At 41.3% G+C, this 14,198-nt stretch overlaps 1 protein-coding gene across 2 annotated transcripts in view; it reads left to right on the forward strand.

The window, feature by feature from the left end:
- The window catches only part of SMAP1 (small ArfGAP 1), a 58,090-nt gene that overhangs the window by 16,842 nt on the left and 27,050 nt on the right, over positions 1-14,198 (forward strand). Inside the window, exons 2-6 of one of the 2 annotated variants that reach the window (XM_035109668.2) lie at positions 3,760-3,893; positions 4,110-4,195; positions 5,312-5,387; positions 9,850-9,927; positions 10,831-10,911. In XM_035109668.2, the coding sequence (XP_034965559.1) occupies positions 3,760-3,893; positions 4,110-4,195; positions 5,312-5,387; positions 9,850-9,927; positions 10,831-10,911 (455 nt within the window). The remainder of the gene's footprint in view (positions 1-3,759; positions 3,894-4,109; positions 4,196-5,311; positions 5,388-9,849; positions 9,928-10,830; positions 10,912-14,198) is intronic. The other variant, XM_035109669.2, reaches the window with a different exon arrangement.

The raw sequence follows: 14,198 nt of genomic DNA on the forward strand, positions 1-14,198 counted from the left end.
ACAATAAAATGATATAAAATCACATCTTTCTGCCAGTCTCTTGACAAGCAGTATTGGTGAACAAAGCTCAGGCTAATCTTAAGCTATTATAAATTGATTCCAACTCATAGCAGAAAAAGCAGCTCAAAAAAATCTAACCATAACCAGAAACAGAGCAAAATATAGCAGCAGGCAATCCATTAGACTACAACAAAGGGTGAGATGGGAAGCAGGGCCACTTCATTATATTTGATCCAAGGCCAGTTAGGGCCTGGTTTGCACATTATGGTTTGCAACCATGGCTTAGCATGTATGTGCAGACTTTTGGAAATCGACTGCAGCTCCTTTGTTCCTCCCTGGATTCTGCTGCTACACTGAGCTAAACCATAGTTTGACTTAGAACGTCTTCAAACCTAGAGCTCTCCTAGACAAACCATGAGCTGTAAACTGTTGCACAAACCTTGGTTACATCTTATGGTTAGTTTGGAGAAAGCTCAGCCAAACTTTTTTTCAATAATAATAATCATTTATACCCCGCCCATCTGGCTGAGTTTCCCCAGCCACTCTGGGCGGCTTCCAACCGAATATTAAAAACAGTAGAGCATCAAACATTAAAAACTTCCCTAAACAGGGCCGCCTTCAGCTGTCTTCTGAAAGTAGAATAGTTACTTATTGCTTTGACATCTGCTGGGAGGGCGTTCCACAGAGCGGGTGCCACTACCGAGAAGGCCCTCTGTCTGGTTCCCTGTAATGAAGGAACCGCCAGAAGGCACCTCGGTGCTGGATTTCAGTGTCCGGGCTGAATGGTGGGGGTGGAGACACTCCTTCAGGTATACAGGACCAAGGCCATTTCAATCACTGCAAGTGTTTGTGTTTGCTTTTCCTCTCACTGTCCCCATCCCTGTTTTTTCTTTTGAGTATTTCAGATTGTGAACCTGCTGGCTGGAACTATCTCATTGGTTATTCACCATTTTTAAGCTGCTCTGGAAGCATATTAGCTGAAAGCTCACATGAAAAAATGCTTTAAATCAATGTCCTGGCAGATGTTGTCAACTCTCAACAGTATGACCAATGGCCAAGAATAATAGGAGTTGCTGTACATAACATCTGGAGGGCACCACATTTGCCACCCCTACTTTATTTAAATAAATGTATAAACTTAAGAGTTCTAAAAACTCCCAAAGTGCATTGACAAAAAAAAATTGGGGGGGGGGATTCCATCATGAGTGTTCTATTGCTGTGCCAGCATAACAAAAAGAATATGGCCATTACAGAACAGGGAATCCATCCTGTGCTACTTAGGAACTTTTCTAGCCCAAATACTAAAGGCTGAGACTAAATAAAAGAGAGTGGCCCACCAGCTGTGACAGCCTTTCAGATAAATCAAGATTTCTCTGGAAGTAACTGCAACGCAGCAGGCTATAAGTCCTTATGGGGTATAACAAATTAGCTGGGACTTTTCTCCTTCATCTTCCTCTCTCCCCTGCAGTAGCATTTGCACACTTGGAAAGGAGGAAGCTGGATAATCTATCATCTATTTATCATCTATTTTAGTTTACAAAAATACGTGCATTGTCTCTTTTTTCAAGTTGTGTTTTCTACAGATCCGTTTCATTTGTTGTGAGACATTAGTGTTGCATGCAGTGTTAGGTTGTGAAGAAAAGAGGGGGAGGGGGAATGGTGAATGGGGTGGGGTCAGGTGGTTATGCTTCTATTCTTCTACTTAGTGTATGTGTGGGGTTTTGTGTCAGTGTCACTTGTATGGGTTCTCTTACTATTTGCTTGTTGTATTTCCTTGGTGGTGAGGTTGGGGGTGGCCTAGGGTGTGGTTGGTTGTCTTTGGTTGGCTGTAGTGAGATTTGTTTTTGTGTTTGTATGGATTATTGCATCAGGTTAGCCAGATTGATATATATGCTGTCAACGGATTCTTGTTGTTGACTTGTTGGGCTATGTATGTGATAAGGGCATAAGTCTCCCTTAAATTTGCTTTTGCCATTTGGGCATTTTCACATACGGTGCTGATAACATATTTTAGCATAGAGTGCATTAGTTGTAAATGTTAAATGAGTTAGAAGGATGTTCTTGTTTTTAAATGAAATGTGTAATAAAGGTAAAGGGACCCCTGACCATTATGTCCAGTTGTGACCAACTCTGAGGTTGAGGCACTCATCTCATGTTGTTGGCCGAGGGACCCGGCGTACAGCTTCTAGGTCATGTGGCCAGCATGACAAAGCCGATTCTGGCGAACCAGAGCAGCACACGGAAACGCTGTTTACCTTCCCGCTGTGGCGGTACCTATTTATCTACTTGCACTTTGATGTGCTTTCGAACTGCTAGGTTGGCAGGAGCTGAGACCGAGCAACGGGAGCTCACCTCGTCACGGGGATTCAAACCGCCGACCTTCTGATTGGCAAGCCCTAGGCTCTGTGGTTTAACCCACAGCGCCACCCGCGCTGTGTAATACACAGGCTTATATTCAAAACATACAGATGGGCAATATAAATAATGATTAAATGCCATGTGAAAACAGTTGGTGTGTGTTTTATTCTGCCGTGAAGTAGCACTCAAAATGTCACTGATCAAGTAAATACTTCCATTTGAATGTGCTTGTTACCTGAGGCAATTCTACTCAACAAATCTGTTGTTTGGGTTATCATACCGTTGCAACTTCCTTTAATTTTCAAGAACATAAAAAAATATTTTGTTAATAAGAGTTCAGCTTAACTTTGTTGAGACCATTATGGAATTTAGATCTGTGACGTAAGAAAAGGGCCACAGGTGCTTACGGTATGTTTTATCATGTGAATCAGTTTCCTATGGCACCCCACATGCATGTCATTTTGGGTCAATGTAGGTGTAACCATGGGACTATTCCTTATGTTTTGCAGATTGCCTGTTTTCAGTTCTAGCACTAAAATAACTTTGTCAAGCAACCATTTCCATAATTTCCACTTACACATCCTACCACACAGCAATAGGGTACTACACCACTCACATTTCACACAATTCTCAATACCCCAAGGACCACATCTCCCCATATGAACCAACCTGGACCCGCAATCATAATTTCAGCCCTTTGTGTGCCCCCTCCGTGAGAGGCCTGGAGGGCGACAACACGAAAACGGGCTTTTTCTGTGGTGGCTCCCCACTTGTGGAATGCTCTCCCCAGGGATGCTCACCCTGGCGCCTTCATTACATATTTTTAGGCACCAGGCCTTTGGCTAATTAAACAATCTATGGCCTTTTAAAGTGGGGGCAGGGAGATTATTGTTTGTGTTTGTTATTATGGTATGTATTTTTGTGCTTTTATGTTGTAAACAGCCCTGTGATCCTCCAATGAAGGGGTGGTATAGAAAATGAATGAATGGAACTGCCCATTTTGTCCCAATATCTTTCTTTCTAAGAGGGCTAGAGATTTTAAAAAACAAAAGCTCAGAGTCTGGGACACCTGCCAACGAGCACCACTGGAAGCCTTCACAGGTGCCATGGCAACCACTGAACTATAACTGTAGAAGACTTTGATCCAATGGACTACTGGATATTATTAGCTTCCTAGAGTTGGAAAAACAATTTGTGATACTATGCAAATGGGCCACTGCCTGGGAAGTAAAAGCAAAGTAATATGTACAAAGTAAAAATGCAGTAATATGTGCAAATGGACTGCCTGAATGATAGTCTTCAACTGTGCAGGCTGATAGTTGCATTTATATGCCCAAAATAAAACTTATTTTAAAACATAGCCAGATCTTGCAATATTTTCATATCAGTTATTTCCCATAGGTCCACGATGGGCTTCCTGGAACACGGGTGTCTTTATTTGTATCAGATGCGCTGGAATTCATCGAAATCTGGGGGTTCATATATCAAGGGTCAAGTCTGTCAACTTGGACCAATGGACACCAGAACAAATACAGGTAAAGAAAACTAAAGTTGTAGTGGGGGTGGCAGAAATCCACTGGAAAATTTATTTCAGAAGCTTAATTGGTAAAATGGATTATTCTTGCCCATCATATAATAACCTTAAAAAAAAAAAGGACCAACAACCGTTATTTAGTTATAGACATTTTAGTTAGTATGTTCAATAAGAATTAAAATGGTTCAGTTTTTCCCCCTTTTGCTATTGCTTTTAGTGCATGCAGGAGATGGGAAATACCAAGGCAAGGCTACTCTATGAAGCTAATCTACCAGAGAACTTTCGAAGACCACAAACAGATCAGTATCCTTTGTGCACTGCCATACTGGGAGAAGACAATAGTAATTTGAGTATTATTACAATGTACATGATTATATTCTACCATGCATAGAGTGATTAAGTTGAAAAGGAGTAAAAACAAGAAAAAAATACTGGATGATTGGTTTCCAATGAATTGTGAGTTTATTCCAAAAAATAATATATTCAGAGATAACATTTGGTTAAATACTGCTAAATATGTAGAAGTATTACAATAAAGAGCTTGGTCTAGTAGACCACTTTTAATACTGCAAAAAAAATAAATCACAAATAAGCGTAACCCATGTGACCTCTAACCTGTCTTTGGTTGGACAATCTCTAAGGCATCTCCCCTCCCTATGTACCACTTCTGTACTGGGCCAGGCCTAGTGCTAGTGCATGTGAACTAGTGATGGTAACACATTTTGGAAACAGAGTTTGGAAGGTAGTCCACTCAGTTCAGAAACAGCACCAGCACCCATCCATTCTGGCATGATTTATAACAGCTTTGTGGCACACCTCTAACAGTGCCTTTCCCCTAACCTGTCTCTTAAGTGTTACCAGAGTTGTGGAGGGGAAGGGAAAATGTCAAACAACAGGGCTAGCTAAAGCTCAGGGCTTTTTGTTCTAACATACTGTAATGAAGATTTCTGAACATGCCTGGAACTATAAAAACTGTTTTGTTTTGAAATTACCGCATGCCCATTGATAGCCAGCAGGGAAGCATTAACTGTGCATAGCATAGATGTGACTACATTAGTCAAGAAAGTGCACCTCCCTAACTTTTTCAAGTCTGAACTAGAAAAGTTGGGGGGAATTTAGAGAGCTCTCTTTTTTTGCTTACTAATGCTTATCATATAGTTACTCCTCACATGCATTTTGAGATGTAGTTCAAAAGAATTTATGCTAGAAGGCTCAATGTATTAAGGTGTGCTTATATGAAATCAAGCATTGGATGAGACCTTGCTAAAATACTAATTAAAATTGAATGTGTGTGCACTACAGTTGTTCTGTTCTAGCTTTAAAGATCTTATCTAGGATATAACGGAATTAAATGTTTTGTACTGTGAACTCTCTTTAGTTTGGTCTGTGTTCTGTCTTCCTTAAGTTATCTGATCTCAGAGCTGTGGAATTTTTCATCAGGGATAAATACGAGAAGAAAAAATACTATGACAAAAATGCTGTTAATGTCAGCAGTGTAAGTAAACGATTGATTTCTTCTGAATTTTGGTTTAACATGTGCATGTTGTAATATAGTTAAATTATGCATACTATGACATATTGTTAAGTGATGCCTCCACAGCCCACTGTGATTCCCCCAACAAAGCTGCTCCTGGCAGTTGATGGATCCCTCTCGCAAGGCATGGGGCGGCTGTAGCAGGATGGGAAATCAGGGGCATTTTGGGATACCCTGTGCAAGCCAGGAAGAATTTTCTGACAGTAAGAGCTATTCAACAGTGGAACAGACTCCCTCAGGAGGTGGTGGGCTCTCCTTGCTTGGAAGTTTTTAAGTAGAGGTTGGATGAGCAGCTGTCGTGTATGCTTTAACTGAGATTTCTGCATGGCAGGGGGTTAGACCAGATGACCCCCAGGGTTCCTTCCACCTCCACAGTTCTGTGATTCCTCCCCTTCCTGTCACTTCTGCAATCACTGTGCATGGATTTTAACAAGTGAGCAGGACACTTGCTTACCAATTATGTGATAGCACAACACCATGTGATGGACATGCTGTGCTTGTTCCACCCACCTGTCAAAATTGACCACTAAGGGCAAAAAAGTTTCCGTGCTGACGTATTATAAAAGACCAACCCTGTTTTAAAAGGGGGGGGGGGTCAGTACAGAGACAGGAAAAACTGATTATCATTAATCATAGAATTAATGTTAATGAAAAATAAAGTACAGTACCATGCCTACAAGCTGAGGAGCTCTAAGGGAGAATGAAGAGGGACGTGATTGAAACCTGCTGTCAAGTATTTGTGACTCAAAACTGATGGGTGGGGTACTGATAAGATGTCCCTTTAAGGCTCACTAGAACCTTTGCTACTGAAAAGAACTTGGGCATGTAAACTCGTTAACTGTAAAATGAAAATTGCTTTGCTGAATCAGAACAGGGGTTCATCTAGCCAAGCATTGTATCCCCTGACAGTGGCCACCAATTTGCATGGCTGAGCTGGCAATCCTTTGTTATGATCAAAGATATACCACTTTAACATGCAGCTCTGCTGTTATGGCTAATTACCATACTTCCAGGAATCCTTCTAGAGTCTTCTGAGAAGTCATTTAATCTAGTGAGCACTTGCTATTCTCATGGCAATGAACTCCATAAGTTGGTTATGTGTTGCCTTGTTTACCACCTTCATTCACACTAAGCTCCTTTTGGGAGGGGGGTAACTTGAAATGTAAATAACATAAATTTTTTGCCAGTGTGGTGGTGTGGTTAAGAGCGGTAGACTCATAATCTGGGGAACCAGGTTCGCGTCTCTGCTCCTCCACATGCAGCTGCTGGGTGACCTTGGGCTAGTCACACTTCTCTGAAGTCTCTCAGCCCCACTCACCTCAAAGAGTGTTTGTTGTGGGGGAGGAAGGGAAAGGAGAATGTTAGCTGCTTTGAGACTCCTTCGGGTAATGATAAAGCGGGATATCAAATCCAAACTACTCTTCTTCTTCTTCTTCTTCTTCTTCTTCTTCTTCTTCTTCTTCTTCTTCTTCTTCTTCTTCTTCTTCTTCTTCTTCTTCTTCTTCTTCTTCTTCTTCTTCCTGTCTGCTTGAAGGTAGGCAGTGTGGCTCTACTTACAGAAGGAATCCCTATATTCCTCTGCCTGAAATCAGTATTGGAATTTTGCTGTGCAGTGATCTATATCAGCCCATTTATCATATTACTACAATTTTTACATGGTGGACTGACCTTTTAAAAATCCCAATACACCATTTTAAAAGATAATATTAATTTGCTTTTGGGATCCAACAGATTCATTATAGTCCTAGCTGAAAATAAAGTTGCCCATTCAAAATGACTTTATTTTAACTTATTATTTAACACCTTATTATTTCTACATTCCAAAAAAACCCACCAATTTGCTTGTAATGCTAAGCCACTTAGTGAGAACAAGCAAGTGACCTTGAGGAGCAAAGTCACCATGATTCTTGTTCCGGGTACCAACTTGCTTGCTCATTCTTGCTAAGCCATTGTTTGACTTACCCTGTGGCCTTGTTCACATGTAATGCTAAAACAAAAGCTGTTTGGGTACATTGGACCTCACAGTGTTAATTTAAATGCATCTTGGGTCTAACAAAATGCCTTGGGGGATAAAAACGAATTGTTCATAGGTGAAATGCAGGACTCGGAAGAGAAACCAAATAAACCAGTGTTGCAAATTTGCCATACGATAAAAACTGCTCCTGGGGTAGGGTCCAGCATAGCCCAGCAGTGTTTTGTAATTTTATATACATATATACTTACATGGATGTGGGCATTAAAAAAAATCATTTAGTACTCTTGAAGTGCAATAATCACAGCAAAATAGAATTTTTCATATAGACAAATTGCTAAGTTATGTTCCTATCCACAACAAAAGCATTGGTTTGTGAGAGTTAAATATTAAAAATAGTTTATAGTAATCAAAGAATAGAAAATACAGAGTAACAATCTGAGAGTAGAAATGAAATGAAGTTGTTAATCAAAGCAGTGTGGTTCCAAGTGTTACAATGAGATGTTGCCAGCAGAATTTTTAACATCATGTGTGGCTTATGGGGCCTCTTAGTAATGTCAGGAGTTGGCCATTGTTTATTTAGAGAGGCGGTTGCTCAGTGGTGGAGAACATGCTTTGCATGCAGAAAGTCCCAGCTGTGGCGCTGTCTTGCCTGCCTAGTTTCTGGAGATAACTGAAAAACCTGGGCTGATGGATTTGGCATTTCAAGGCTCCTACATCTCTACTTTGCAGGAGCTCAAAAGTTTATTACTACTCATAGGTAACAATGGGCTTTCTTAGGCCTTCTGATTGTGACTGCTCTTTGGGAGTTTATGGAAATTTCTGAAAATACTGCAGTAAATTTCAATTTCAAGGGATAATTGCATCTGCTCATAAACAAGCTGAATAAGACTTTGTTGAATGCTGAAAATACCCTGCTGACTACAGGTGTATGTAGAAATTCTCAAAGACTATACAAACTGCATTATAATACGCCCAGCAATTTATGGTTAGAAGGCTGTTCCTTACTAACTAAGAAGATTTTTTTCCTTTACTGTTTCGAAATGGAGTACTTTATTTGAAAGTTATACATTTAGAGTTCTGAGTTATTTTGCTTCAATCTTTAAATAAATAATTCTGTTAGAATGAGCAAGAACAAAGACGCCTTTGCCTCCTTCCCCATGGGACAGTGTTCATTTTCAGTTTCAGGACATTAATATTTTAACAGTCACTCTGGATAAAACTGAACAATGGATGAAATGTAATTATTTTCCCTTGTGCTTGTGATGTGATCTTATCCAAGTTCATTTCTTATTTTATATTCTGGTGAATTCATCCATAAAGCATTCACTATTGATTTTTTTAAAAAATGCCCTTTGAAAAAGCTATAGTAAAATTTTAAAAAAGATGAAGAGGTAACTGCATGTAATTTGGATGTAATGCTAAGCCCAAACCATGGCTTAGTGTGAAGAAGTGAACGTGGAGGTGTCAGTAGATGAGATGGCAGCAGCTTTGCTCCTCCCTGGTTGTTTTTCTGCTGTGTCGTGCTGAGCTGCAGTTTGACTTAGTGTCATCTGAACCTGGACTCCCTCCAGACAGTGGCGGAGCATATGCCCGTGCTGCCCAAGGCGGGCACACTCCCGAGGGGGCGTGACACAGAGGGTGCCCTCCCAGGTGCAGGATAGCCGCTTCGGTGTTCTGCAGCTGGGGGCGGAGCGAACCGCCCATGGTGGACATTTGGCGCGCCACCCGCTCGCGACTCCCAAGCCCTCCCCCAAGCTGTCAAAACAGGGGAGGGGGGGAATGCTGCTGGCAAAGCAGTGTAACTTCCCCCCTTACCCCGACAGCTCGGGGTAGGCTTGGGAATTGCGGGTGGGTGGCGCACCAAATGTCACCCCCCTCAGTGAGGGCACCCGGGGTCATCCACCCCTCCCCTTCCTACGCCCCTGCCTCCAGAAAAACCATGAGCTGTAAATCATAGGACAGCTTGTGGCCTTTTTGGAGAGAGCTAAACTATGAACCTGTGTTTGGATGATATGTTAAACCAAAACATGCCTTAGCTGAGTGCAGCAACAAAATGACTAGGGAGCAAAGCAGCTGCAGTCTCTTTTCCAGGAGCTTAGTTTGCACTAAGCTGTGCTTTGCAAATCAAGCCAGCATGTAATCTTCTGCACAATTGTTAAAGTTTGTATGCTTTAGTTAAATAGCTAGGTTGGTCTGAGGAAGTATTCTGAATTCTCATTGGTCTTCCTTGGAACGCTTAATGTTTTCAGTAGCAAAGTTAACCAAAACATGTAGTCCTCAACATGCATACCTTTTGTGTCGCTGATTTCATCTCTGTTCTGCCTTGTCTGTATTTCATATGTATCTTCTGATAAATGAGCAAAGAGCAAAGTAAACTGATGGTTATTCTGTAGTCTTAGTGAAATCTGCCTTGGCTCCTTTTTCTCATCTTTCATCTGCTTTGTACAGATGTCTTCCTCTGATGCTTCTCAACCTCTGGCATCTTCTCCTTCTCTGCAAGCTGCTTCTGAGAAAAACAAAATAGAGGTATCTCCTCTTCCTCATGTGCTTGTTGCATGTAGATGCTTTCTACGTTGAATTTGAATAATGTTGAAAAGTATTCTCTAGGCCAATCCCATGATTTGTCGGTAAACATTTTAATTTAAACCACAAGTGTTATTGTACCCCTCCTTTTAAGGTAAACTGAAGAGATCCATTTAGCTAGATTTAACTTACATGGTTGAGAGTTGAGGTGGTGGTTGTGTCAAAGCCCACCTGTTTCCTGTTCTTTTACAATAGTATATGGAGTTTTGATACCTTTCCACAGTTAATGTTGGTGCAGGTGTAATGCTTGCTACACTGTTTTGAGACTTGATAAGACGGGATGGTACTGAAACCCAATTTCATTGTCTTTCTAAGGTACTTTAAATTACCTGGGTAAGACCTCTACCATTTATCAGGAATTTGAATGGCTTGTGAGACACAGTCAGATTATGACATTGTACTATTACACCTGAAGAAAATATTTGAGAGCTTAGTGGGATCCTGCAATCCTCAGTGAGTGTCTTTTTGAAATCTATGCATTTGTCTCAAGGGCCAGATGTTGTGAAAGACATAAGCAGCAGCAGGCAAGTAAAAAAAAGTCTTGGCCTAAGAGCAACCAGTATCTGCCTCTTCAACAGTCAGTTCCAGGGCAGGCAGTTCAGCTGCTAAGTGGCCATTGGAACATCAAAGAACCACTTAAGTACACTTTTACCCTGTTCCAGTAACTGTTGTAATATTTATTCTATCATATTAGCAATACATTTTCTGCCAGTTTCGGAGCTTCAGCTAAGAGGCAAGGTATAAATATGCCTAAGTAAATTAACATTATCTTGGACGAAACTATGGCTGTCAGTGTTTTAAATGATTATCGTGTCTAAAACTGATAACAGAACATCTTTCCCACAGAAGGAAAAGGAAAAAAGGAAGGAAGAGAAAAAGAAAGATAGAGAGCCAGAAAAACCTTTGAAATGCTTAGGAGTTGAAAAAGTAAGATAATTTTTTCTCTTACTAAAATATATTTTTTGTGTATATTGCTATTTGTAATGTGTGTTTCAAATACATGAAATAGAAGTCGTTTGAATAATTTTGAAACCTTAAATATGACACTGCTACCTAGCAGCATGAATTACATGGAAATTTCAGCTGGAAATACTAATGAGACAAAAAAAGCTCATGACAGCTTCCATCAAATGTATCCACAAGAGAAAAGAAACTTCCATTCTCTCATTTTCGGATGGCCTTGGGTCTCTTCTTCCAGCTGCCTTTTCGTGCTAATAATAGCTGGCACAGGTTATCTGGAAAAAGGAGAGTGATTTGCTGTGCCTTTTAATAAGAGGGAGCTTGGCTTGCATAAGATGACAATATAGCGAGGTTCCAAATCTGTTTTAAATCATCCTGTACAGCCAACTGTTGCCAATTACTGTTTTAGTTTTCTTGAGTGTTCTGAATTCTTCAGGGACAGTTATTGTTTTGACCTTGTACAGAGAAATGTACTAGAAATTAATGGAGGCATGGAAGCTGCCCTGTTCTTTGACCTCTACATGGGTACTAATTTGATCAAAGCAGTGTGTTTAGTTCAACTTATGGGAATGCAGTGAGTTCTAAGATGCTGTTGTTTTATTGTGAAGCACCCCCTTTTTGCTCCTATTGATGCTATTAATAAATAAAAGGATTTTTTTTGTTCAGAAGAAAACCAGAGGAATGAAGAGTACCAAGATTGTTTGTCAAAAGAATTGTTCTTTAAGTTGTGAAATAGATCATGTTTTACTACTGAAAGGGATAGTCCATGGATTCTTGAAGGAGTGATGGCTGATCTTTTATTTTGAGCCTTTGCATCTTTAAGAATGATAGTACAGTGGAACCTCATTTAAGAACAGTCCGGTTTAAGAATGATTTGGTTTACAAACTCTGCAAAACCGGAAATAGTGTCTTGGTTTGAGAACTTTACCTCGGTCTAAGAACAGAATCCAAATGGTGGAAGGGCACCAGTGGCAGGAGGCCTCATTAGGGTTTAAGAACGGTTTTGGTTTAAGAACGGACTTCCAAAACGGATTAAGTTCGTAAAGCAAGGTACCACTGTATTGGGAATTTCCTGCCAAACTAGGCAAATAATCTTAATTCAGTATTTACAGTTAACCAATGTCACTCCTCCTGTAGTTAGGGTTTTGTTTTATACAGCCATTTTTTTCAGACCCTGTATAAGATTTTTAGCTCAGCTTGTCCACTTCTCCCATAGATGCTGCAGTCACTAAGCAGTACTTGATGTTACACTGAAGCAGGGCAAGCAGCTGCATGAACGACTTGTATATCTGCTCTTTGTGCCTCTTATGCAGGCCTAAGGACATAGGAAGTTGTCTTATACTGAGTCAGACCATCTATATCAGGGGTCAGCAAACTTTTTCAGCAGGGGGCCGGTCCAGTGTCCCTCAGACCTTGTGGGGGGCCAGACTATATTTTGAAAAAATAAATGAATGAATTCCTATGCCCCACAAATAACCCAGAGATGCATTTTAAATAAAAGGACACATTCTACTCATGTAAAAACATGCTGATTCCCGGACCGTCCGCGGACCGGATTTAGAAGGTGATTAGGCCACATCCGGCCCCCGGGCCTTAGTTTGGGAACCCCTGATCTATATGAGTGTTGTGTCTACACTGATTGGCAGCAGCTCTCCAGAGTTTCAGACCGAAATCTTTTCCAGACATCTTTACCTAGCTGGGGATGCCAGGGAATTCATGTGCTTTACCACTGAGCTGCAGCCCTTTCACAAATCTTGATTGGGGTCTGCGTACATGTGTCTTTTATGTTTGCAGCCTCAGAGGAATTACTCATGTTTGCTGTCCATGACCCTTTCCCATATCTTGTTCGGAAAATCGAAGGCACTCCCAAGCCCATCAGAAAGTGGAAGTAGACTTGGGATACCAAATCCAGTGATAAGTGGAACAGTGCAGATGGAGCATGGTCTGCATCAGAACTCCTTTCCCTAAATTCAGAAGTGTATGCTGGAATGGCCCCAGTTCAGCCATCCATGCTACAGGTTTCTCTTTCCCTTGTTTCCCTTTCACTAAGGTGAATTGCTAGGATAGTATTTATATTTATATTTATATTGTGCTCCTGCTGAACCATGGAGGCATAAAGTGAGAGACAGAAATGGAGCAAACACACATATTTTTAAATGAAAGAAGGAAAGGGGTGTGTGAGAGAGAGTACGATGAAGACAGTTGAGAAGAGAGAAAAATGGAAGTAAACAGCGGCTTCAGACTTCAGGTTTATGAAGATTAGAATGTGGTTAAGATTAGATACTTGGGATGTGGGTAGTGCTGTGGTCTAAACCACAGAGCCTAGGGCAGGCATCCCCAAACTGCGGCCCTCCAGATGTTTTGGCCTACAACTCCCATGATCCCTAGCTAACAGGACCAGTGGTTGGGGAAGATGGGAACTGTAGTCCAAAACATCTGGAGAGCCGAAGTTTGGGGATGCCTGGCCTAGGGCTTGCCGATCGGAAGGTTCGAGGTTCGAATCCCCACGACAGAGTGAGCTCCCGTTGTTCGGTCCCAGCTCTTGCCAACCTAGCAGTTCGAAAGCACGTCAAAGTGCAAGTAGATAAATAGGTACTGCTCCGGCAGGAAGGTAAATGGTGTTTCCGTGCGCTGCTCTGGTTTGCCAGGAGCGGCTTTGTCATGCTGGACACATGACCTGGAAGCTGTACGCCGGCTCCCTCGGCCAATAACACGAGATGAGCGCCACAACCCCAACCCTAACGGTCAAGGGTCCCTTTACCTTTAAGATTAGATATGGTAAGACCTCCGGGATTAAGAAAGAGGTGATAGCTGAGAGATGGTGCAGACAAAGATGTTTGTGCCTGGGGAGGGGGGAAATGGTAGCTTCTATGATCTGGAGAAAGTGCCACTAGGAAATGGGGCTGCAAATGTTTCAGTATGAAAAACAGAAAAGGGGAGCAATACAGATGGACATGCAGACTGTGTTGGCACAGAAGGAGAAGGCATCCTGTTGAGTAAGCAGAGCATGCCAAGAAGTGAAGATGGGAATAAAGAGGGTTAAGAGAAAGATTTCATGGTATGGGTTACAAAGAAAAAGGAGGTTGCGGGATTTAACACGAAATTAAAATGACATCAGAAATGCTTTCCAGTGATTATTCAGTTAACTTATAAGTTGCATTCAGAGTGATTAGACTTTCTGCATCCCTTTTCTATAGCTAACAATTGTTTTCTCCTCACTGTGGGATGCAGACAGCATATGCATCTCACTGCAG

This window comes from Zootoca vivipara, chromosome 3 (assembly GCF_963506605.1).
Source record: "Zootoca vivipara chromosome 3, rZooViv1.1, whole genome shotgun sequence".
Lineage (NCBI taxonomy): Eukaryota > Metazoa > Chordata > Lepidosauria > Squamata > Lacertidae > Zootoca > Zootoca vivipara.